We start from the raw sequence: 25,555 nt of genomic DNA, 5'->3' as shown, positions 1-25,555 counted from the left end.
TATAGACCTAACGTGTTGCATGTAACAAATATGATTCATCAATATTATAAATGGAATAAATTTATCTGAATTATTTGATATAGATATCAATATTATAAATGGAATAAATTGAATCAATTTATAAATGTTATAAACTAATTGATCACTACAAATTTTAAATGCTAAATTATGATTATATTTATAATATTATTTTTTTTTCCAAAAATGAATTAACATGCATCCATTATTCCATTGTAAACAATAGAGGCTGCGGTAAAAAAGAGAAAAAAAATCTACTAAAACTATATGGTGTTCATCGGTTGTTGATTGAAAGCGGCCACTGGTACAAAAATTTTGGCCTGGTGAATAGAAGAAGAAGAAGAAGGAGGTTTGTGGTCTCAAATAATTATTTTATTCATACATTCTAGTTGTTTTCTATAAATAATTAGATTGAGATAGTTTATGTAGAAAAGTTTAATTTTGTATGAAAATGGATGTTTTGAAGCGATGGATCCCATGCTATTAAGAACATCATGGATGTAGGCTTCGTTTGGGATGATTTTTTTTACTATAAAGTCGCTTTAAGAGCAATAAAAAAGCCGTCCCAAAAGAAGCCTTAATCGCAAACTCATGATGCAACCTAGCTCAAATCTTTTGAATATCAAGGCAAGAACAAAATGTGGGATTGAAAATTTTAATTACTTTCGCTCAACGTATCTTAGAAATCTTTTTATATGAAAGATCCTATTAAATCATACAAATTTTATTTATAAATATTTCACAATGCATCATGTAAGACTTCATGGAGTTCTTAATTTTCTTATTAGGACTTACTCGCATATACGATTCGAGTTCTCGAATTAATACAAGAACTTTCTTTAAGATTAAGTTTACTGACTTTTACAAAAACTTGCAACATGCATTATGAGTTATCTAACTCTTGTAAGAACTCGTATTATAAATTATGTAAAAGGAATCGAAACTAAAAAACTTGAATTTTACATAAGTCTTAAATCCATGAGATCTTTAACAAAATGGTTTTCACAATTTTTTAATCGGAAGAAAACATACCTTGATTCATTTTGAATTCGCTGAATTCTGAACTACGGTTTCTCTCCCTTTTCCTTTTTACTTTCTTCTTTCATGAGTTAATTCTCTATGGAGCAAAGTATCTCCTCATAATGAGAGAGAGAGAGGACTTGTAGTTATTTCCTGCAGATTGATTACAATAACCGCTTATAGGAGTTATTTGATCAAACGGTCCATAAAGATCAAATTATCTCTTCTTGACCAATAGGATTCAAAATTAAATAATTCAAATATATATATGGGCCAGTTAATGGTTTAAATAATTAAATATACATACTTAAAATAATTATTGCGACGTCTCACATAATTATTATATTTAATTATTCTAACACACATTCTCTTTTAATTATCTTTAAAATATAGGCATCTCATAAAGGATGCCATTAGTTTTTTTTTTTAAAATAAAACTAATATTGATATATCATTGAAAATCGCCTTGATTGGGCCTGAATCTCAATGGATATTTGAATCGAAAACTTTCAAAAATAACAACAGGTTCATCCTAACTTTGATTTTAGAAAAACTATTAGTAGAATTGAACGTCTTGACGAGAAAAAATCATTAGTACAAAAACTGGCCAAGTTGAGTCCAAATGAGTTTGAATCAAATACTTGAAGTATAATTAAAAACTTCAGGATATTAATTAGATGGTCAAATAATCTCTAAATCTTATATGCTTATAATTAAATCAAGCATCTCGACGAGACAAAACCATCGAGCCTAATATTTCTTATTTTCAATAGCATTATCGTACTTAAATTTTTAACAAACGCTCTATGATTAAAGGAATCAATAAAGGTCGTTCAATGGAGTGTTCTAGATTGTCTCTATATTTTTACGGATGATGCACCTCTTAAATCTATAAATAGGTCTGGATTCTCTACATGAGAGGGGATTAGGACTTGGACTTGGGCTTGAGATCAGTAGAACTTATAGACTATAAGAATCTCGAAGCTCCACTTAACCGCCATCGTCAAACCACCACTCAATTGCGGATGTTGAATTCACCGCTTGTCCATCACCATTGGAACACAACCTCACCTTCGTTGTTGTAACATCGCTTGACCACCACCATTATACATTGCTCGACTGCCATCATTGGAATATTGTCAAACTGTTCTTGTTAGAACACCACATGATCATTATCATTGGAACACAACTTGATTGTCGTCATTGGAGCACCACTCGATTACCACAATCAATAATTGTCTAAGTGCCATTATTAGAATATCGCTCAATCGCCATCATCAGAATAGTAACAAACTGCTCTTGTTAAAACACAACTTGATTATCATTAATGGAACACAACTCGACCACCGTCACGTGAACATTGCTTGACAACCATTGTCAAAACATAGCCGGGTCATTGTCATTTGAACATCACCCAACTACCAACATCAGAACATCGTCTGACTGCTGCCATTAGACCAACGCTCGAACGTCACCATAGAACACATTGCAACCTCCGATCATCATTGCCCAACTATAGTCTTTTGACCACAATATCCCGATTATGCTCATTCGATCACCATTACCTTATTATGCTTCTTCAACCACTGTCGTTAGGCTAGGATCTTCCGACATCACTGCCCAATTTTGATCTTCTGAATACGTCACACTACTATGATCATACCAGACTATCGCACGATTATAATCTGATGATGGTACTTGAGTGAAGCTTTGAAATTTTGGCGGTCTATAAGCTCTACTAATCTCAAGCCAAATCTAAACTCGTGGTCCTCTATCATGTAAAAAGTCCCATGACAATTTATAAAATTTCAAGAGGGCCGGCTGTTAAGAAAAAAATGTGATTTAGCAATATTATAATTAGTAACCACTAATGACTAACCGCGTCGTTCAACAATTTGTCGCACCCACACCGTCATCCCGTCCGGCCAAACCCAACGGCCACGATCCGCCGTCCTGATCGAATCCGTCGCCCAGGAATGCCGTGTTGAAAAGCTCTGAGGATTCAAAACAAGAAGAGGAACGAGGGACGCGCCGCTTTATCGTTAATCGTCACTGTCAAAGTCCGTGACTCCTCTGTTCGATACATTTTTCTGTCTCTCTCTCCTCGATCGACGTTATCGAGCCCGTTGTTGCTCGCGGCGGACACCCTCTGGCGGATTGCTTCTATTGCAAGTAAGTTCTATGAGACGCGTTGTCGAAACTTCGGCTGTTAGATTCTTACACTTTTGGGAATTTGGGGGTCTTCTCTTGTTTCTTTTTAGGGTTTGTTGGATTGGCTTCGAGAGTTTCTGGATCGTTGTTATATTTATTTGCGTGATCCTGCACTTTTGTGTTTGTAGATTTATTTGTTCGAGTTACCAATGCTCGGAGATTTTTCTGATTCGATTCGTATTTGAGTATTCGGCAGGAATTGTTCGCTTATGTTATGATGTACTTTTTTCCCCCTTCTTTTTTTGCCATAGTCTGTGTTTGGCTATTCAACACTTCGCTTGTGGATGAGAATATATGTTGCTAGCATCTGCGGATCATGCGGTGCATTTGTTAGGAATCCTGGTGTGTTTTTTTTTTTAATATCAGCCTTAATCTGAAAATTTCTTATTGTTTGCTGCTACAGTCCTTTTTGAACGATAAAAAAAGGATAAACTTGACCTGTGGGTGATCCTGGGTACCTGTAAACTCTTAATTGAATATGATTATGGCTGCAAACGAAGCTAGCAGAGTCGAGTAGGCGCTTGTTCATTTTGAGCTTGTTTATTATTAGCTTGTTCAAGCTTGGTTCGTGCTCGATTCGAACTTGTTTGTTTGTGTTCAAGTTTGGTTTGTTTAAAAGAATAGATGTTCGTGTTTGGATGGTTGAGTTCGGGCTCAACACACGACAGTGTAACGAGCTCATCGAGCCGCTTGATTTCCCAATTTCCCGTTCAGTTTCGGATTTCCCGCCCGGTTTTTGTTTTCTCGCCAGGTTTTGAAGGCTGCCTCCTTGGGAAAGATGCAAATCTCCTCATATAATGAATGTTGTCAAACTTTTAAATTTTATATAATTTTTTTTTTAAATTTTACTGCTTTTGTAATGATTAAAGATGCAGCATTAATTTTACTATTTTTTGAAAATCTTATAACAACATTAATGTTGTCGCTTTGGGAAAATTTGATTGTTTCTTAGTGTTTAAACGTCTTTATTTGAACTTACTTTAAACATTAATGCTACTGCTTTAGACTGTTTAACTTAATGTAATAAACAAATTAATAATAAAAAAAATTCAAACAATAATTCGAGCCGGCTTGCGAGCTCACGAGGCGAGTCTCATCGAGCTTGAACTCGACTCTTGAGCTCGATAAGCTCGTCTCGCGAGCCAGCTCAGGTCACTTTTGCGATGCCTATAATCTAAATTGGAAGAATTATTCTTTTAATCTTTTAATAAATAACAATCAGAGCTATCTAATATCATCTATCAATAATAAACAACAAAACATACTCTATAATTCAAAACATTAATGTATATATATATATATTCATTTTCAAAAATTATATACACTACTCAGAATCTACACAATAATATCACAACTACTCTGTCACGAGTACAAAAGAATAAATAGAACAAAAAGAAACAGAACCTAAAAGAATTCCGACCAGCCTCACACTTCTGCTCTCATGTCCTAACCTGAAATCATTTAACAACATATAATGAGCTTAAAAAGCCCAGCAGGTCACAAAAACCTACAACTGAATTTAAAGCACGGTAAATGAGCAATATGCTTGTCAACATTCGAATAATAATAGCTATATACATATGATCATTGAACCAGTGCAAGGATAGTAAAACTCAAATGTAGTAGCAGTAGAATATGTAAATCGTAAAACACTATGGTACAACAACTGGTAAAGTAGTAATCTAGTACGAGTGTCAAATCTATAAATCAGCCATGTCTTCATAATCGGATAAAACATCAAATCAAAACGTCGATAAAGACTGTCAAAATCAAATCAATGCAGTAAAATCATATAAGAGTTGTAGGTGTGGCAAGAGCACTCTCAACTAAGACAAATCAAGCATATTAATAACAATTATTACATCATTCTTCTACTACTCATAGATTGCTTGGGAAGTCAAACTAAATCAAACTCTTGTCATCCTTGACTAAGGAAAAAAATTGTTATAGAACTATGCACTCGTCGTTAATGGGCATTACATAAATGAAATTGGTGAATATTTATTAAGAGAATAAATAATATATGCTCCTTATAAGTTAGATTTCCATTCTAAGCTCACATGATTTCAAGATGGCTACATGCCTTAATAACTTATGTTTAATCTTACAACAATAACTTTGTGCTTAAGCTTCATGAAAGTAGGTCTATATATGCAAGGTTGTGAAAGTAAAATCAGAAATGAAATTAGATGAATGAGATGTTCAATGTTTAATGATCGACTGGGGTTGAATTGTATGATATAATAAATATTAAAATTATTTAAATATGATCTAAATGATGTAAGAATGATGCAATAATATTACAATAATGCAAATATTTGATTAAAAAACATAATTTTAATGACGTAGGAATATTTTTTAGCATCCTAAGAATAATACATAGGGTTTTCTACTTTTCTTCTAAGAACATTAACGTCAACCTCAACCCAAGTCCATTGGAGCAATCTAGCGTTTCCTAATTTCCTCAAAAAATAAAGACCTTCACAAACTATGAAATGCTCAAGGAATGAGAATGCAAATTGTAAGAAGTTTTGTAATATCACAAGACATGAAACTATAAGATGAATTATTGGTAGGCCAGGTTTTTCTCAAATTCATATTTTAAGCATGGTTAGAAATTGCACAATCATGTATTAATGCTTTTTTTTTTTTGTGATGTGAGGCGTAAACTCATAATTAAACCATTAAGTTAATGAAAAATATAAAATAACAAGTACCATACTAACATCAAACTAAGTTATTGAAGTAAGATAATAAAAAATCAAAATAAGACCATTAAAAGTTATACAAGGATGCAACCAATACTAAATAAATAGTCTCTCTCATTCTCAGTTCAACATAAACAAGTAGTCATAATTTATGAATTTAGAATCCCCTACTTTCATCACTTAGAGAATCTTCATTAAAATAATCATTTTAGTTTTTCTGTCCTCCGTCATATTAAAACTAATGAAATAGATTTCCAATAATAAGAGGAGAGATGTTGGAGGAGAAGCGGCAGTGGTGAAGCAGTGATGGCATCATAACATGATCAAGTACAAGTTTAAGGATTTTGCGTTGTGTGATTAGGAGTTTGATGTTGTGCAGTTCTTCTCATGTTTAGTTTGGTTTATGTATAATTTTAGATACCATCTTTCAATATATGCCATCATCATCATCATTATCATCCTTTGAGCACTTAGAAGCTGCAACCATGGATGAAACAGTAGTTGACTATATTGGACGAAGGGAAATGTTGCTAGATGAGAAGTGCTTTTAAAATTTGTATAACTTGTGTGAATGAAATCTTTTGAGTTAATCAAATGAAGATTATGGATACAAAAAATATCTTCTACTTCTATCAGAACCAAAGTTTCATTCAGATTTTATTGATATGTTATGCTTATTCATATTAGTCTCTAAATTTAGTAGAGATAAATTCAAGAGATGATTAGTTTCATAAGCAGAAGAGCAAACCATGAATAACATCCCCAACTTGTTTGAGATTTTTTGGGTGATTGCTATTGATATTCTCATACCATTTTTTACCATTACTAAAAAGCCATTGAATTTGATACAACTTTTGTTTAAAAAAAATTGAGTCAAAGATTTCTATGAGTTTTAATTAAAAAAAAAAGAGCCCAACTAAATGAGTGGTATAAAAAGATTCTAATCTTTGTTTCAATGTCATTTAAGTGCTTTGGGAAAGGTCAAGGTCGCTCTTTCTGATTTTTCATTTGGAAACATAAAACAAAACCAGAGTCTTGCAAAAAAATAGTCTTCCTCAATAGCTTGATGAACTAGCATCTGAATTGAGTTGCTTCCTTTCTATTGATGGAAGCACAAGATTTGGATGTATGTCATTACATCAATGGTAGATTTTGTTTTTCCTGCAATCTCTTGCAAAATGACCTTTTTTCTCAAACATCAACGCAAGTAGGACGATAATGTTTAACCTTCTAATCTTTGAAAGATTTAGTGCGGGAGAAGAAATCAGTGGGATCTGATTTTTCTGTAGATGCATAGAATCTTCTCCCTTCCCTACCAAAAGAAAATGAACGATAACTAACACCCGCAGATAGTTCAACAATCGAGCAGCTCCTACAGTGGTAGCTACAGTAGGCCATTTGATCCGCATGAGTAGAATTGCTTATCAAGTTTGATTTTTTTAGGCTGGGTTTGCCCCCTTTTTATATACCATAAGTAGGATTTATTCATATTATTAACTTTTATTTTGAGAATTGAAAGATTTAAATGCAGTATTTTGCACATTCCATCAGAGAATTAGATGCGGTCTATTTTTTCCAATGCTGTTTTTAAGAAAGACTAATCTTCCTACCTGATGTCTCAGGTTCTTTTCCTCTGTTGATTATATTCAGTTTCTTGGTCACGTCTAAAACTAATGATCATGTATGACCAAGATCCTGATGTTCTTCGATGGGGACTTCATCTTCTTCAAGGTGATTTGTCAAATACTGCATATAGCGAAGCGACAATTCAGAGTGATGCCAACATTTACCAAGCAGAGTACAGCCGTGAAAACAGTGTTGCTATTGATTGCACTATTGTGGAAAATGATGAAATTATTGCTCATGCTCTTCAAGAAGAACTTTCACAAGTTGCACTTGCAGAAGCACGTGGAACATCTCCTGCTGGTGAAGAACATATGCAAGCATCAGTCCTTGCTCAAGATTGGCTTGGTCCAGCAGTGAGAAATTCGAATTCAGGTGTGGAGACTAGCCCAAAGTCTTTATGTCTCATTTATAATGGGAGCATTAAGTTGGTATACTTGTGATTTCATCTAATGACTGTTTTAATTACTTGACAAAGTTGTTATCCCCATTAATTTGAATATAATTCTCTTGTAATGTCAAAAGGAGCATTGCCTTCCTTCTATAAAGGTGTCATGGCTATCATCAACTACGCATCAACATAAAATTCATATTTTATTTAGTTATAATCACATAAAATCTAGAGAAATTTTGTATAGGTATTGTTTTATATGATTAGACCAATCTCCTAACATTTTATCATTTGTGTATAACTTGTGACAAAGTGAGTGTCCTTGTAGAGAATGAGGGTACGGCTGAAGCGGTCAATGCTGTGGAACTGTCTACCTTTTCTTCTAGCCAACTTGAGAATATATCTGAAGGCCAAAGTTGGTCATTGGAACTTACTGATGACTTCTCTTCTCTGGATGGTGAAGTAGGGAAGAGATTGGACAAAATGGTTCCCGTTCCTGTAAGTTTTATTGTGCAATTGTTTTTATTGGTATTCTAGTTTTCCTGAAGAGCCAAAGAACTTGAACGTGTTTTGTGATGAGGGTGATGTTGTTGAGATGTTTTTCACTGTTGAATGTTTTGGGTTTGTAATTTGTTATTATGCGTCATGTTCTAAAAATGCGTAAACTGTTTGTAATTTTCATGTTCGCCTCTTAAGTAAAACCTAAATTGCTTTTCAAGTTTTAAATTATAATTACAATAGTCTAGATAAGGAAAATGAAGAAAGAAATGGAATGAGAAATGGAATTATGATGAGTCTTCCTTGAGCTGATGGACTCCACAAACAGGTTTTGGTTCTATGCAATTTGCGCATCTATGCGCAGCAAGATTTACAGATCACTTATGCAATCATTTTCTATGGCTTTGAATTTCATCTTGTTTGTTCATCCTGCGAGAGCTTTATATTTAGTTATCTTATGAGCGGTTTATGTGCAGCATGTTCCTAGAATTAATGGAGAAATTCCATCTCTTGATGAAGCTACGTCAGACCATGAAAGACTTCTTGAGAGGTTAGTATAGGAATCTGGACGATGATTTCTTCAGAGTCTGCTTTATTTCTTAATTATTTTTTTGTTGTAGGAATATGATTGAATTGTAACAGTAATAGTGGTATTTTATTATTTTGGTATTACTTCTGTATGGCATTCTATACAGGTTGAAGCTATATGAGTTGGTTGAACTAAAGGTTCAAGGAGATGGTAACTGCCAGGTGAGTTTCTTACTTAGGATTTTAGTAGTTAATTTTTTCAATGTTCATGTAGAGGTTAGATGCATGATGGTAACCCTTGTTGATAATACTTGAGGACAAGCTTAACGTTGAGGGAAGCGTTTGACATCTGTGTTTGTTAACTTATCTTTAAGGAGTGCCTTTTTTTTTTTCAATATGAGCAAATATTATTTTTTTGATTTATTATGGTTCGTGGTTTTATGGATATCTTCTATTTATTTTTTCTTGCTATATTCAAGTGTCATGTGAAGGGTTTCTATCATTACAACATCCAATTTCTTACCTAAACCTCCTATATATTACTCAATTATCAGTCATAAAAGCAATCCTATCAATTCTGGAATTCAAGAGTGCACTGTTTAAGACCTACGATTCAATGAAAAAAAAAATGAAAATTTTGCTAGTCAGTGAAGTAGATGCATATACAGGAAAAGGTTGGAGTGGCTCCAGTGGAAGATAAGATTAGAGAGAGTCTCCTTAGATGGTTTGGTCGTATAAAACGGCAATGACCTGGTTAGGAAAGTAGATGTATTAGATTTGACTTATATTAAGAAAAGTAGAGGTAGACCTAAAAAAATTTGGTTGGAAAATATTAGAAATGACATTTCTTTATGAAATTTAGATGAGAATTTGACCCTAAATAGGACACAATGAAGAAAAAATAGGACACAGTGGGATAAAGGCTTGTTTTTGTTGTTGTTGTAGCGAAGAAGATGCATGATAACATAGTTGCATAAAACTGGACCAAGGAGGATATCCTTCCTTATAAGTGATGTACGCAAACAATATTTTTGGGTACAAGATATTGTCTTGATATTTTATTTTAATTTATTCATTTTTAGGATCGAATCTTGCACCAAACATTATTAACGCAACTCTCATATGACGCATGACCTGCAAACCCATTTGCATTGTTTGAACCTTGAAGTTAAGGAGACTGAGAATATATATATTTTTTTGTTCTACCTTTTTTGGGTTTATTTCACTTATTCTGCTCTTTTCAAACCAAAATCCAAAAGCCATATTTGGATTTGTTTGCTTTTTTTTTTTTCAATTAAAAAAATATAATTGGGTGACCTAGTTATTTCCTGATTGCAAAAACAAAAACTGAAATTTTTGTTCGACAACAAAATATGCGAACAAAATATCTATGTTTAATTACTATAAATAAGCTTATTTAATCTATATTTAATACATCTAAATAATAATTATCCTGATTAAACCTTATTGAAGCCCTAATTAATCTAATTTATAATTATTATAACTAATTGATAATCAAATTCTTATATTAATTAATTCTTTAATCAGTTGAATTAAAATTTATTTAGCTTTTTAATTAACCATCCTTAAATAACCACTAAAATCTTAATAATATCAATTAGTTCTTAATTAATCAGCATAAATTAGTTTTACTAATTAATTGTTAATTAGTTATATGATGTTGTAAGTCTTATATAGATACTAATAAAACATTAATGGTTTCAACTTTCAATTAAAATCCTTAGTTATATAATGTTGTATATCTTAACTAAATACTAATAAAACTTTAATGATCTTAATTAAAATCCTATCTAATTCTTAGTTTCCAATTACTCGAGTTATTTATAAATAAACTAATAATCCCAAACTTAAAATTAATATTAATTAGATATATAATTTCAATTAAAAGTCTTTTTCTTTTCTAAATCCGTTTGTGCCTAGATGGGCTTTACGCCCAAATACCTTGTCTGACTATAACTTTTGAAGGAGAAAACCACTTGAAGACATGCTTAGAATAAGAAAAAAAAAAAATAAAGAGATGAGAACCATTGAACCTCTAAAACATCATCATGGAAAATACCCAGTGAACATCTCTGCTTGCTGCTGGTGCTGTGATGGCCACTCCACATACATGTCCATGATCGCCTGCTCTTCAAAAGAAAGGGGATTTTTTTTTTTGGGGAAAAATAAGGGCATAGCCCATTTTCCATTCCAAAAAAACAACTAGTTACATGTGTGAAAAAGGAAAGGCAACCTATAAAGAACAAAATCAAAAGCTACTGTCTCAAGGAAATACAAAAAAACAGAGGCATTCCCACCAAAAAGAGAGAAGCAATTACGCAGCCAACAATGTGTAAACTAGTTACACGCAAAAACAGCAGAAGAAAAACAACGAATCTGTGAGAGTGAAATAGGGGCTCAGTAGTAAGAATTGCTAAGGGACGAGCCGTCCCCTGGCTGCAACATAGAGCAAAAAACAAGTTAAGTATTGCAGAGATGAGGATGCTGATACGCCCTAGGGTTTCACCAATTCGATTTTGCCCTAGTTTCTCTCAAATGAGCATGAGAGGAACCAAACAAGATCAAAAGCAAAGATTTTCCACAGTAAAATCCCTAGAGTTGTGCACAGGCGGATGAGTGGCTTTACTCTTAGAGATAGGATACAAAATGAGCATATACGTGAAAAGGTTGGAGTAGCTCCAGTGGAAGATAAGATTAGAGAGGGTCGTCTTAGATGGTTTGGCCACATGAAAAGGCGGGGTATTAGATTTGACTTATTTTAAGAAAGGTAGAGGTTGACCTAAAAGACTTGGTTAGAAAATATTGGAAATGATATTTCTTTATTAGATTTAAAGAATTTGACTTTTAAGAGGACACAATGGCGAAAAAGGATTAATGTAGCCGACCCCACGTAGTGGGACAAAGGCTTGATGTTGTTGTTGTTGATATATAATTAGATCATTTGTCTAATTAATCGAAACATTAACTTGGGCTTAATTCCAAAATCTATGAAATTAAACAATCCATTTTGTTTCCCAATATAAGAAATTAAAACAGATTTGTCAAACATGTTTTTTATTTCAATTAATTTTTATTATTCTTTTCTTTTAAATATTTGTTTAAAAACAAAACAGAAAAAAGGAAATGGAATTGAATTTAACGATGGCGCAAGTCTTTGAAGTTATTCATTTTTTTCAATCGTGATGCCTATGTCCTTTTGAAACCAAAAGAGAAGTGTTTCTCTCTTTTTTGTTGTACAGATTTCATAGTTTGGTTTGGCCGTGCATATTTTTGGTATATTACTGTATACTTGACTGGTAGTGAAGTTTTATGAAGTATGATTTATATTCCAAATTGGTGCATATTTCTAGAAGATACAGGCAGGCATCTCATATGCATTTTTTCTGTTTGAACATTTTTTAGCACATACTTGAAAGTTATTTGTTGAGAAGAGCACAACGCAGCGGTACCTTTCAGCACATTAGAAATTGGAATATCCAATTTAATCTGTATTGCACATTTGACCTCATCTTTCCTTAGTTTCATCTGTTTATTTCTTCGAATTAGTTTTAATGAAGCTATCGTTTATTTTGCATATAGAGGCCGTGTATCTTTTTTGCAGTGTAGCATAATCACTCATATCTGCTGTCATCTTTTAGTAATTAATGCTAATTCTGAGTTTAAGGTATCTTCTGAAGTAAGTTTGTTAAATGGTCACAATTTCAGTTTCGATCACTATCCGATCAATTCTATCGTTCTACCGAACATCACAACTTTGTAAGACAGCAAGTTGTCGACCAGGTTGGTTGATTTAGTAGTCTTGTTTTCCCATTCATCGCTGTAATTTTCCTTATTTCCTGCTTTCACTACCTTGTAGGTTTATGTTGCATATAAACTCTAAATTTGAGCAATTTGCAGCTTAAGTCCCACCCTGATATATATGAAGGATATGTTCCCATGGCTTATGAAGAATATTTAAGAAAGATGTCCAAGTATGGTCTGTTCCTCATTACAACTCTTTTGCAGAAAATTATCATTTTCATCATCAAACTATCCCAACTTTTGTGGTTGGCTTTATTAATCCTCCTCAATTCATTCTTGTGGCCAATTATAATATAGTTTTCATGTTCTTTTTTCCCCATCAACAAAGCAGAAGTGGAGAATGGGGTGACCATGTGACCTTGCAAGCTGCTGCAGATTCGGTATGTGTAGGCCTGTAATAGTCTTCTATTTTAGTATTATTTGATTTACTGTCTGTCATTTAGATCACTTAAATTTCTTTCTTGCACACATTGGATTTTCAATTCTGTTATGAGGCGCATCCACGTTCATGAAATTGATTATTGGACTTTTGAAATTATAGGTTTCTCAACCTAGTGATTTTTGGGTTTATCTTCTCACGGCTTTCTGCAGATTTTGAAAAGGAGAATTATTTTACTGTTAGAATCACAATATCAGGTTCATCATTTGTTCTTAATTTACTAACCCAACTAATTTAATAAGCCATTTCGGACTTCCATTTCAGTTGGTGGCTGACTTTGGTTCTTTTCCCCTCGAATGGTGGTTGTGAGGGAGGTCTTGTTGTGGTTAGGTTGTGCGTTGTTGTAAACAAATTCTTCCTCTTTTAACATCTGCCGTTGAAAAAAAAAAATTTATGGGGTTGATGGCATATGTTGTTGAATATGCACGGGAACAGGATAGGGTATTAAACATATCATACCTGAACGAGTTTAATGGGATGGATATGAAACTGGATACAAAACTTTACTATTGGTGGTTAAAGCGAGCAGGAATACTGATAAAAAAATGTTAAATGTAAACCTGACATAAATGTCTTTTTTTTTTAAATTTCTGACCAAGAAAATTGGATAATTTGATGGGATTTATTAAAGAAAATAAAATATAGCTTCATATTTAAAGAAAATAAAAGATCATTGGATCAAATTTGGCTGTGAGCTAATATGGCAGTTTCATGGATATCTGGTTGGTTTTATACATCAATCTAGCAAATTGAAGTTAGTTTCCTAACTCGTATATATCATTGCATAAAATTAATATTAAGTTTTCTTGTAATGATGAATTGATGATCAACTCAACTATTAGGTTCATCATGTTATTATTTATGTATTGTATGTCAATTGTCATTGATGTTCAATTGACAAATTTTGGGTTGTAAATTAACAATGATCTTCTGCAGTATGGTGTCAAGATATTTGTCCTAACATCATTCAAGGACACCTGCTACATTGAGATCATGCCTATTGATCAGAAGTCTAAACGAGGTGTGTCTGAAAGTCTCTTCTTTTTTCTTTTTTTGAAATTTTTTTCTTGTTCATTACTCTATTTAAGAAAGTAGTCAGCGATGTAAAGTTTTAGTATTAAGACAGAAAAATAAGCTGAACAGTTCTTTTCCATACAAGTTGATATTAAAACAGTTGCTGGGAACTCACAATTTCCATTGCAATCTATTATTGCAGAGTTATTTTTCCATTCTTCATATTGCAAATGACTTCAACTTTGTTGAGATCATGCTTCATCCTTCTCAATAATCATTAAGTCATTAACTAGTAGGTTTTCATGATTCATCTGACACAATGAACAAAATAAGGTTCATCACTGCCCCAAACAATAAATGTACGTATACCTTTAAGTTTACTGCTAAAGCTAATACTAGGTTTATCCCTGCTATAGATACTGTTAGGATAGAGTGAGATGCTTATGCACAATTCAGTCTTAATGCACCTGAGTAGAGATACAGATTAACAAGAGGGATATGTGTGCTGTTTCTGTTGTTATAATTATATCTATATTTTTTGTCCTGAGAAGTTATGATGTATACATCTATTTATCCAGCATCTATCTTTAGAATTATTTGATTCAAACTAGTACAAAGTAATCCAAGTTCCTGCAAAAAAATGCAGTCAAATTGATTGTACAAAGTGCAGGGCCAAGAAGTGTCTTGATGTAATATACATGTATTAACTATTTTACATCAAACTAAAGACTGAAAAAAAAATTTAATTATGCCTTTATCCCTTTTACTTTCCATTCACTGCAGCGAACTAAAATACCCTTGGATTTAGTTGTCTGTAAATGAAAAATATGTTATAGAAAACATTGCTTTCACATTCTATCTTTTATATGTGAACATGAAATAATTATATTTGAGAGATTTAAAAGTTTTTTGTAGAGTTTAAAATCAATATTTATTTTTAAATTTATCCAACTTAATGATGTGGAATCTAATAAATTCATTGTTTTACAAACATGCTTTCCAACTTAAAAGTAACTAAATTCGCCCTTACATGCAAGCAAAAACAAACTAACAACCTGTGCTTCTGAAAACATGAAATTTTTCTGGCACATACTAATATCATGACACTGATTGATCTGTGCCCAAGCTTTTTAATCCTGTTTTTATTTAATCATTCTCATGTCTTCCTTCGCTCATGAGCTTATTGAATTATTCCAACTCTAAATGTCAAATGCAATGCTTTCTTCATACAGTTATTTTCTTGAGTTTCTGGGCTGAGGTGCACTACAACTCGATTTATCCTGAAGGAGGTAACTTGTCAACTCTATTGCCTAATTTTTTATTTTCTCTAACTTAGCTACTCCGAGGAACTGAACAAAAATTTAGGCTTCGTTTGGGATGGTTTTTTTATTATTTTTTGAAGCAACTTTCTAGCAAAAAAATTAATTTTTTTTTGTAAAAAAAGCTACTTTAAAAAACAGTAATAAAGTCATCCCAAATGAAGTCTTAGTCTCTCTAATTTAGGGTCTATTCACAGCAGCTATAGCCATCTATAAAAATAGTTGTAGGACTGTGAAGATAAAAACAAGTTCTTAAAAACTACTTTTGGTATTGTAAAATAGCTTTTTTTATAGTTATCACACTCTAAGAGATGTTGTGATAGTAAAACGTTCTGAAAAACAATAAAAAATTTATTGTTAAATATATTGCAACAACATTCCAAAATTAAAACAGCTAAAAAGTTTCCCCAATCAATCCTCCCCTACTCCTTGGCAGGGGAAATAAGTTTTCACCCACCGTTGTTCGTCCGGGTGGTGAAGAGCCGGCTGAACAAAGACTAGGTCCCTGGTTCGAATCCCTTAGCAAGTAGTGAAAGTCTTAAGTGTGACCCGTGTAAATTGGTGTGGGTTGCATGCTAGGTTGACCGGGGTTTTCATTGACCTAAAGACAGTGCTTCATCGTCACAAAAAAAAAAAGTTTCCAGCTTAATAATTTCTTTCTTACATCTTATTTATCAGAGTTACCTGCTCCTGAAACCAAGAGGAAGAAAGGTTGGTGGCATTTTGGACACAAGCATTAAGGGGATTTACCTGCTAACTCTTTCTGAGTTATTTCAATCTTCTTCCAAGATTAACAATTTCAAAGCAGATTTTATACAAACTGTTCACTTATTTTGACTCTCTCAGATCCTTCTCTGTAGAACTGGTGAGCTCCAGGCTGCGGTCTATTGGGAAGTGTTTCATAGTGATCTTTTCTTCAATCTCACACAGTCTTGTATATAACTCTGTATATATTTTCTTATAGCAACTCTTCATCTTCCTTTGAATTTTTTTTTTTCAGAAGCATGGCCTCTATTATTGGCCTGTTTCGTTTGTTTTACAATTTTCTTCTTTGGTAATTGAAATTTATTTGAATTGCTTCTATCTCCTTTTATTTTAGAGAAGTTACAGAAAATAGTCTTATCTTAGGTTTCGTTTGGGACGGCTTTCTTACTGTTTTTTAAAGCAGTTTTTTTTTATTATAAAAATTTTAATTTTTAAATTAAAAGTCATTTTAAAAAGCAATAAAAAAATTGTCTCAAATGAAGTCTTAGACCTGATTAGGAAAGTTCAATATATTCGATTACAAATCATATTATAGAAGAGCTTGATTTTTCGTTTTATATATTTCAGAAGTATTAAACATAAATATTGCTTTATTTTGAGAAGAAAATTATATTTTATTGCTTATATTATATTGGTGTGCTTAAATACAAATTTATGCCTTTGGAAACCTGCAATCTTTTTATTTTACTGCTCTCATCAATAGTAAAAAGAAAAATTAGGTCAGAATATTCCCAATAAATTTTTAGGGTTGAGCTTAATTTGTTTTTTTTTTTAAATCATTTTGAGATGAATGTAATACATATTATTTGAATATTATTTTAAAATTTAGAGCAGAATGTTCTGCAATAATTTAAAAAAAAATTTTGTATGAGGTAGAGCTATTATATTATTTTTAAAATATGTGCATATTTTAAAGTGTAAATTTTATTTTTTATATTTATCAAGGTAAACATGTACTTTGAAATTTATTTATTTTATTGAATTTAATAACAAAATAGGTTAAATCTTTATTTATTTAAGATATTTGAGTCAATTTTTATTTAATTTTTAGCCATACAATTTACGTAATATTTATGCTTATTTTATTTTAATCATATTTATTTCTATTTATCTCCCTTTATTTGATTTAGGGAATTTGATTATTGTAAATTTAAATATAATTTAATCAAACATCATATCATTTTTTTTTTCAAAATCATATTAAGATTTTATTTGGGACAACTTTTTTACTGATCTTTAAAACAATTTTTTAATATTAAAATTTTTAGTTCAAAAAAGTTATACATTAAAATTTAATTTTCAAAGCAATAGTTTCATTTATGATGACTTTCTTATTACTTCTTAAAACGGTTTCTAATAAAAAATAAAATTTTTAATTAAAAATTATTTTAAAAAACAGTAAAAAAGCTATTTCTACCGAGCTTAAGTGAATAACCATGCACCAGCAGCTGCTCATTGAAATTGTAAAGGATAATGTGAATCAACTAATATATGACTAATCAAACATCAATTGCTTACCCCATGCCTGCAAATAAAGCCAAGAAGGAGAACTGCTTTGAGTAAATTGAAAATGATACAGGCTTCATTTGAGATGACTTTCTTATTGTTTTTTAAAACAACTTTTTAATACAAAAATTAAATTTTTATATTAAAAAACTGCTTTAAAAACAGTAAAAAAATCATCTCTAACGAAGCCATAATAATTTGCTTATTTGAGTTTCTTTGTAAGACCAACTAAACTAGATTTGATAGCTGTGCTGTGGTTCTCTCTTATCAGTTCTACATCTCATATTCACAGTCCAGGCTTTAGCTCAACCACAACAGTCAAGAATAGTCACATAAAGCAATCACATCCTCTCATTCTTATTAATCAAATCTTAAGACAAATACTAAGTTAAATTTTACACCTACTACATAACATAACAGATGAAATGTCATCTACATAAACTTTACTCATTGAGTTTCTTAAAGATTAATACAATATACGATTACTCGATCAAAAACTAATGATTATCAAATTCTTCGACTAAAGCCTCATTTTGAACAGCTTTCTTATTGCTTTCTAAATCAGCTTTTTGATACACAAATTTTTAGTTTATGAAATTATTGTACTAAAAAGCTGTTTTAGAAAGTAATAAGAAAACCGTCTCAAACGAAGCCTAAATTTAAATAAGATATTCTGATTGGATTTACTTTCATATTTTGCTCCTCAGTGTAGGGAGAAATAAAGGGGTCTTCTTCAAGACCCAACTGGTCTCCAGTTATTGACCCAGTTTGTTAAGGTGGCCACATTGCTGCTGATGTCTTCAACGCAGTTGCTTTGTAAGGGGATGACAATATCAGCAGCATAGCTTGATCTCGCCTCCTCTAAGAGAACCTGAAAGATCTCGCACTCCATGTTATTTGTAAGCTTTGCTCCCATGTATCCCCTGCATCATTTTACTGCCACTCAGAATCACCAGAAAGCAAGAAAGAAAAAAAAAATAAACAGGCATGTTATTGAGTAATGCTTTAGAAAAATATATTTTTGATGCTGAAGATTTTGTTTTCATTTATTTTGTATGAGAAAACAAAAATATTTAAGTTTAGGGGCTTAAAGCTCATTTTGATTTTTATTACATTCAAATGATGGAATGATGTCGGATATTGGAAAAATTATTCTGTGCGGAGTCCGGACGGCGAGAACCGTTCTCGCCGTCCGAATTTGCTGCGTATTTACTGTGTATTTGCAAATGCTCAGTAAATACTTAGCAAATACTCTGATACTAGTATTATTGAGAATGTTGTGAGCATTTGCTGAGTATTTGTTGATTTACTGCATATTTACTGAGTATTTACAAATACTCAGTAAATACGGAGCAATCAGGACAATTCTTCCCGTCTGGATTCCGCACAGAATAATTTCTCCTGATATTGAGATGATTTTGAGAGAGTTTCCAAGTCAGTATTAGGGCTAAAAAATTAAGCCAAGTCGAGATATAATTATTTTTCACAATTGATAAAATTTAGCAAATTTGATCATTTCCTAAAATATGCTTTCAATCTACAAGAAACCAAACAACTTCCAAAATGCTACAATTATATAGTAAATAAGTGGGTTGCTTATAGTTTTGTTACCTGCTAGACAAGCGATCATACAGGACAGAATTATCAGTCTGCAGGACGACAACACGATCAAACCAATGCTCAGGAAAGAAATCGCAGCCATGATAATCAACAATGTTCCCTCCATCTTCCATCATGTCTTCAATCTCGTCACATAACTACAACAAAAATAAGCGGCGTATCAATCAAGGATTATATATATACAATCGAGATACTAAGGCTTCGTTTGGGACGGCTTTCTTCCTGCTTCTTAAAGCAATTTTTTTCTTAAAAAATTTTAATATTTGTACTAAAAAGCTGCTTTAAGCAGCAATAAGAAAGTCGTCCTAAATGAAGCATAAAGCTTCATTTGGGACGGCTTTCTTACTACTTCTTAAAGCATCTTTTTAAAACAAAAAGTTTAATATCTATACTAGAAAGCTGCTTTAAGTAGCAGTAAGAAATCCGTCCTAAACAAAGCCTAAATTGAAGCAGCGTGATAATCGAGAACTAAATTGACAACACACGATAGGGTATACAACAACAATAACAACAAGCCATTATCCCACAATGAAAGAGTATATATATATATATACTCAAACTATTTGATGTTTTGGGCATTAAACATTCAATTTGGGCCTCCAAACCAAGCATTAATAATAATTGATGCACTCTTATTTAAAAAAAAAAAATTTTTGATTCTGCCATAGGCGATCAACTCTTTCAGTTGAGCAGAGCGTCGCCAAATTCAAAAAATCCTAAATAAGGCGGTGCTTGAAATCGATTTATTTTGTATCAGGTCAAAATAAACATGTAATGTATGAGCTCTCAGTCAAAAGGAAGAAAGTTCCTGCGTAGTACATTTTAAAATTTTGAAAAAGAGAGGAGCTATTCAGGTTATTATCAAGATCAAGCTTATTGAAGTAAGAAGCAAAGAACTGATTTTGCTCACAGAATAATGGGAGAAAGTACCAGCTCCAGACATGAAGGGAACAGAAGAATTAGAAGCTGCTCTGCAGAAGTAATAGGCACTTATGGATAGAGAAGTTAACGATACACTCTCAGGTAATTCGAACCCAGGCAAAAAATCAGCTTGAAGAGATTTGATCAAATCTCATGCCGAGCAAAATATAGTTATAGGCTGGTTTTGTGCAATCTGTATTCAAGTCTTCATTTCAGACTTGGATTGTTAACTTCAAGTTCAACATAGATAGAAACATCCGCTAAACTATGCATTTAAAACCCTGTCAGGTTGAAAAGCCCTATTCATGGCTCCCCTAGAGGTTGAAAAGAACTGGATACTCAGTTGGATTAAAGAGATTCAAGGGAAGCAGCAAAAGAAGATTGTTGGAGGAGGCTAGGACAGAGCCTCTTCTGTCAGCCTGAAGAGCAAACATAGCTATAGGCTCGTTTTATGCTATCTTGATTCAACGCCTCATGTCACACATGCTTATTAACTTAGAACGGCACTTAATTTGAGCCAACACAGATCTGATTCCAATAATTTTTGAATCACTTAGGACAAATTCTAAGTTCAACATAGATACAAACATACAATAAACTATGCATTTAAAGCCCTTTCAGGTTGAAAACCCTGTTAATGCCTCCTCATGAAATTCAAAAGAACTAGGTACTCAATTGGATTAAAGAGATTGAAGGAGAGCAACAGAAGAAGATTGGTAGAGTCATCAGGAAGATAAGAAGAAGATTGTTTCCCTCCTGCTATAGCGAAGATAAAGCCATCACTAGATTTAAAAAGAACTCAAGTCATATGTTAAAAAGCCATTTAGGCTCAGCCAAAGGTTGATAAAGTGTAAGGGCATCTTGAAGAGATACTTGCTCCCTAAAGTCCTCAACTTTGAGCTTACAAGATGAACAAACTCTGGACGAGGAGGAAGGTGATCAAGAAGTGTAATTCCATATTTGATAATATATTTCTTTAATTAGTTTCTTATTCCTACTTATAGCATTTTTCCCTAAGGAAATAGAAACTGCTATGTTCCTGAATAAATAGGCAAGTCAGGCTTATAATACCTCTTTAGCACATAAAATCTTAAGCAAAAAGTTGATTTACTTGTAGATCAGGAAATAAGGACGTTTTGGGTCAATAGAACAAGCCTCTCGACCCTGACAGAGAAAAAAAAAACACTTCTGTTTATAGAATTCACAAAATTGCTCGCCATAATTGCCATTCGGACACGCAGGCTTTAATAGAAAATATAGCCTCTTCAACTTCTAGATTTTTTATAATCATCGACTTACCTGTATGGAAGGTCGAGTTAGCTATAGGTAAGAATCAAAGGATTGCCTAGACCTCAATTGAATTGGTTGCTCATGCCTTAGAGATCATATCGTCTTTAGTTCTTGAAATCCAGAAATTTGTTGACTTACCCAATGGTAAGGAAATAATGAAATGCTTGTGTCTGAACAAGATGAGTCACTCATTCCTAGAAAGAGTAGCCTTGTTAGCTTTTAAGAATTAAAATCCATTGATTTACCTATTAGTAAGAAAATAAGGATTGTTCTGGTCTTAATAGGATCGGATTCTCAGCCCATAGAGAGCCAATAGCCACTTCGGCTTTTAGAATATAAAAAAGTTGTTGAATTACTAGTAGGCCGAAAAAATAGGACCACACTGATCTTAAATAATCTAACCTCCTAGGCCTTAAATGAGTTGATCAACAAGGGCTTTGGTAAGAATAGCCTCTTTGAATTTTGGAATTAAAAAAAAAAAGTTAGGTAATGTATAAGGACTACTCTAGTCCTAAATAAGTTGGGCCACACAAGCCTAAGAAAAAAATATCCTCTTTGGCTTTAAGAGAAAAAAAAAATTTTGACTTACACGTAATTGAGTAAATAAGGTACACTTAAGCCTTACAAAGAAGACCCTCCTCAAAGCATAAAGCTCCATTGGCTTTGAGGAGGCAGTGAATTCCACTCCCACACTTTGAAAATTTGACAGGTCGACTCTCATGCTTTCACACTTGTCCTACCATTTGGGCAAAGGAGTACAACCCACTACTCCACTTGAATTGGCCAATATTTCTCCAAAATTTTAAGAGGCAAAAGTGATTCGCAACCTATTGTGTAAGTTAAAATATCAACTCGGGGACAAGAGATGCTCTTGCACTCTAGAGAGGGGGTGATTAGCTCCTATGCCAGGCGAGAGGAAGATGTTGGACATTTCCCACCACTTTTACTAGTTAGAATATATTTGACAATTGGCTCGAACTCTAAGTGTGATAAAGATTTCAACAATTAGCTCCCACTCTTGGTGGGAGGAAGACATTCAACTTCAATACTTTGGGAATAATGTTAGGCTACTATAATTCTTATGGGGAGGAGTTGCCCTTACAAGGAGAGGCTGGCTAACGTGCATGTGTGTCTATGCTATTTCGTCAGAGTTGACTAAATTTATTTCAAATTAACAAAAAGTTCATATGGTCCCTCAGAATATAGAATAAGTATTTAATTTGTCATTGATGAGTTAGCTTCCATGTTTTAGCACTTAACCCACTCCTGAGCAAAGGAATACAACAAACTTTTGCACTTGAAATGGCCAATCTTTCCCTAAAACTATGGAAGGAAAAAATTATTCTCACGCTAATGGGGAAATTACATATTGACTCTCACACTCAAGGAGAGAAGAGATCTTGACTCCTACACTGAGTGAAGTTGGTGGTTAGCTCCTATTCTAGGTCAGAGGAAGATCAGTTTTACACCATTTTTGTTAGTTAGAAGATATTCAATAATTGGCTCCCTCTTTTGTTTGACAAAATGATTAATTACCCAACTACAAAACTCCCTTATCCTTCTCAATCTAGCAAAAATCAAAACTTCCTTTTTAAGTCTAAATATGTCATATTTCTATGAACAATTCTACAAATCTAATTTCTTTTTAACTAATTATATTAGCCCAATAGCTCAAAACAGCTTCTCTGTCATCAATTAACCAAGCAGACCAAACTAACTCCAAACCCCACATTTATAAAGATTCATGGTGAATAATCCTTCACTACAACAACCTAATTAGTAGCAATTACAGCCCGATAAAAAAAAAAAAAACTACTAATGTGCACGAGAGGTTGCAGGCGACTACTGACTACCATTTATAACCTTGCAAAGTACATAGTGAAGATAAAAAATATGGAATTAGGAAATAGGCAGCAGACCAGTTCCTCGTTCATAATCTGACACTCGAACACTTCGTCCCATCCATCATGGAGGTTCTTGGTCTTTACAAGATCGCCGACGTTGATGTGCCGGAGCTGCGTAGCGTCAGCAAGAAGCGAGCAAGTCGTCGTCTTTCCCGTACCCGGCGTACCTGTCACCAGAATGTTCGGCCTCATCCTACCGCCACCCGCCATCGAAGAGAAAACGAATCCGCCGGCGAGGCTGAGCCGGGAAGGGGAATCTATGCGCTTTCTTTTCTAGATTAGGGCTGAAGAAATAGATTCCGCACATGCAAGGATTTGGACGGTTGTGATTTTACCAATGGGCCTATTCCTCTATCAATGTATCTAAAGAAATATAAATTATTTTTTGGGGGAATTATATACATAAAACCTAAAATATTAAAATTTATATAGCATCTAAATTTTATTATTTACATCATTTAATGGTTTGTTAGCCAATTTCTTGTCGAACGTCATCATTGTTGGGCCATTTTGTATCTCCTCTAAACGAGCTCATCAATGATTTCGAGCGCCCACAAGACTTTTTTGTTTTTTCCATAATATTTGAGCCCAAGTTCTTATCGAATGTCAATCGAATTTCATCATCATTGAGCTCGTTGATGTTTTCTCCCAGTAAGCTCATGCACAACTCGAGCTCCCACCAGAGCCTTACATTGGATACTCATACCCACACCCACCCACGTACCCTCCCATACCCAATGGGCATGGGTGAGTATGGGTACGCCCATGGCCTCGTGGGTGAGTATGGGTGGGTACTCAACATCAAGGGACAAATCGATTTACATTATTAATCACCATATGCATGCAATATATTATAGTAATCCTTACTACGCAGTGTGCAACACTGAACCACATCGCGATCACGATAAATTTTGATGTGGCTTAAAAGTTTGCAGCCAGAGAAAAATGAAAAAAATCTCAAGGCCATTAATCCGTGGCAGACTGCATTCAAGAAGCGTAGAAAATGGGTGGGTGTGGGTAGGTATGACATCCCGAAAGTCACCATAAGTGGGCATGGGTGGGCAAATCCTGCCAGCGCAGAGCGTGGGTATCCAATGGGTACCCAACCAGGACCCCATGTAAGGCTCTGGCTCCCACACAACTTCTTTGGTTCCTCTACATATTGTCTTGTCGTGACGATGCCCTCATTACGAGCTCCTGCGAGATTTCCTCGGTTCTTTATTACCTAACATTTTAGGAAATTTTTAAGAAGTGGAAGAGAGGGAGAGTAGGCAGAGAGACAGAGAGTTGAGAGTAGGGAGGGAGCGTGAGGGCTACCAGTATCGTGTAAAGGGCAACAAGACTAATGGCGATAAAGGGTACGTGATGGGACCAACTTGATAGTGATGAGAATTATAATGAGGGAGAAATTATTCTATGCGGAGTCACGATGGGAAGAACCGTCTAGATTACTGTGCATTTACTGAGTATTTGCTAAGTATTTATAAATACTCAACAAAAATTCAATAAATATAAAGTAAATCAGAAAATACCCAACGAATACTCACAAAATTCTCAACAAATACTTACAAAATACTCAGTAATACTCACAATTGAGTATTTGCTGAGTATTTATTGAGTATTTTCAACTTCGCAGCAAATACTCAGTAAATACATAGCAAATCTTGATAGTTCCCCCATTTCGAACTCCGCACGTAATAATCTCTCATAATGAGGGGTGTTGTTTTCTATTTAATTTTGATATTTTAACTACAATGCATGTAAATTAATGTTGTGCCTGTGTTAAATATGTAAAGCTATACTACTATATAAGTGTGGCTATGGAATCCACCCATAACAAATTTGGATCGTCCATCTATAAATTTTAAATAAATCTATAACGTTCATATATAACTCTTCAAATTCTAATATTTATCATTTCCTATAAAATATTTATTTATTTACTGTCATTATTATTC

The 25,555-nt window shown here is 33.3% G+C and overlaps 2 protein-coding genes across 3 annotated transcripts; one reads left to right on the top strand and one right to left on the bottom strand.

Annotated features, from left to right (window-relative positions):
• Positions 1 to 2,925: 2,925 nt before the first annotated feature.
• Positions 2,926 to 16,670, top strand: LOC110106341. Of its 2 annotated transcripts, none has more exons than XM_028700511.1 (11): positions 2,926 to 3,210; positions 7,580 to 7,955; positions 8,285 to 8,469; positions 8,946 to 9,019; positions 9,165 to 9,219; positions 12,724 to 12,798; positions 12,916 to 12,989; positions 13,151 to 13,199; positions 14,195 to 14,279; positions 15,505 to 15,561; positions 16,270 to 16,670. In XM_028700511.1, the coding sequence occupies exons 2-11, from the start codon at positions 7,631 to 7,633 to the stop codon at positions 16,329 to 16,331; spliced, it is 1,041 nt and encodes a 346-aa protein (XP_028556344.1). In that variant the 5' UTR covers positions 2,926 to 3,210; positions 7,580 to 7,630; the 3' UTR covers positions 16,332 to 16,670. The 2 variants fall into 2 exon arrangements, with proteins under 2 accessions (XP_028556344.1, XP_020691868.1); XM_020836209.2 differs by having other exon boundaries at positions 2,930 to 3,210; positions 8,300 to 8,469.
• A 1,520-nt stretch (positions 16,671 to 18,190) lies between these two features.
• Positions 18,191 to 23,909, bottom strand: LOC110106339 (adenylate kinase isoenzyme 6 homolog). Its single transcript, XM_020836207.2, has 3 exons — positions 23,613 to 23,909; positions 19,474 to 19,619; positions 18,191 to 18,785 (listed from the first exon to the last, which is right to left on the bottom strand). The coding sequence occupies exons 1-3, from the start codon at positions 23,805 to 23,807 to the stop codon at positions 18,596 to 18,598; spliced, it is 531 nt and encodes a 176-aa protein (XP_020691866.1). The 5' UTR covers positions 23,808 to 23,909; the 3' UTR covers positions 18,191 to 18,595.
• Positions 23,910 to 25,555: the final 1,646 nt, after the last annotated feature.

The sequence above is a fragment of the Dendrobium catenatum genome, unplaced genomic scaffold (assembly GCF_001605985.2).
Source record: "Dendrobium catenatum unplaced genomic scaffold, ASM160598v2 fragScaff_scaffold_1546, whole genome shotgun sequence".
Classification (NCBI taxonomy): domain Eukaryota; kingdom Viridiplantae; phylum Streptophyta; class Magnoliopsida; order Asparagales; family Orchidaceae; genus Dendrobium; species Dendrobium catenatum.
This window is presented reverse-complemented; position numbering and strand designations above follow the sequence as displayed.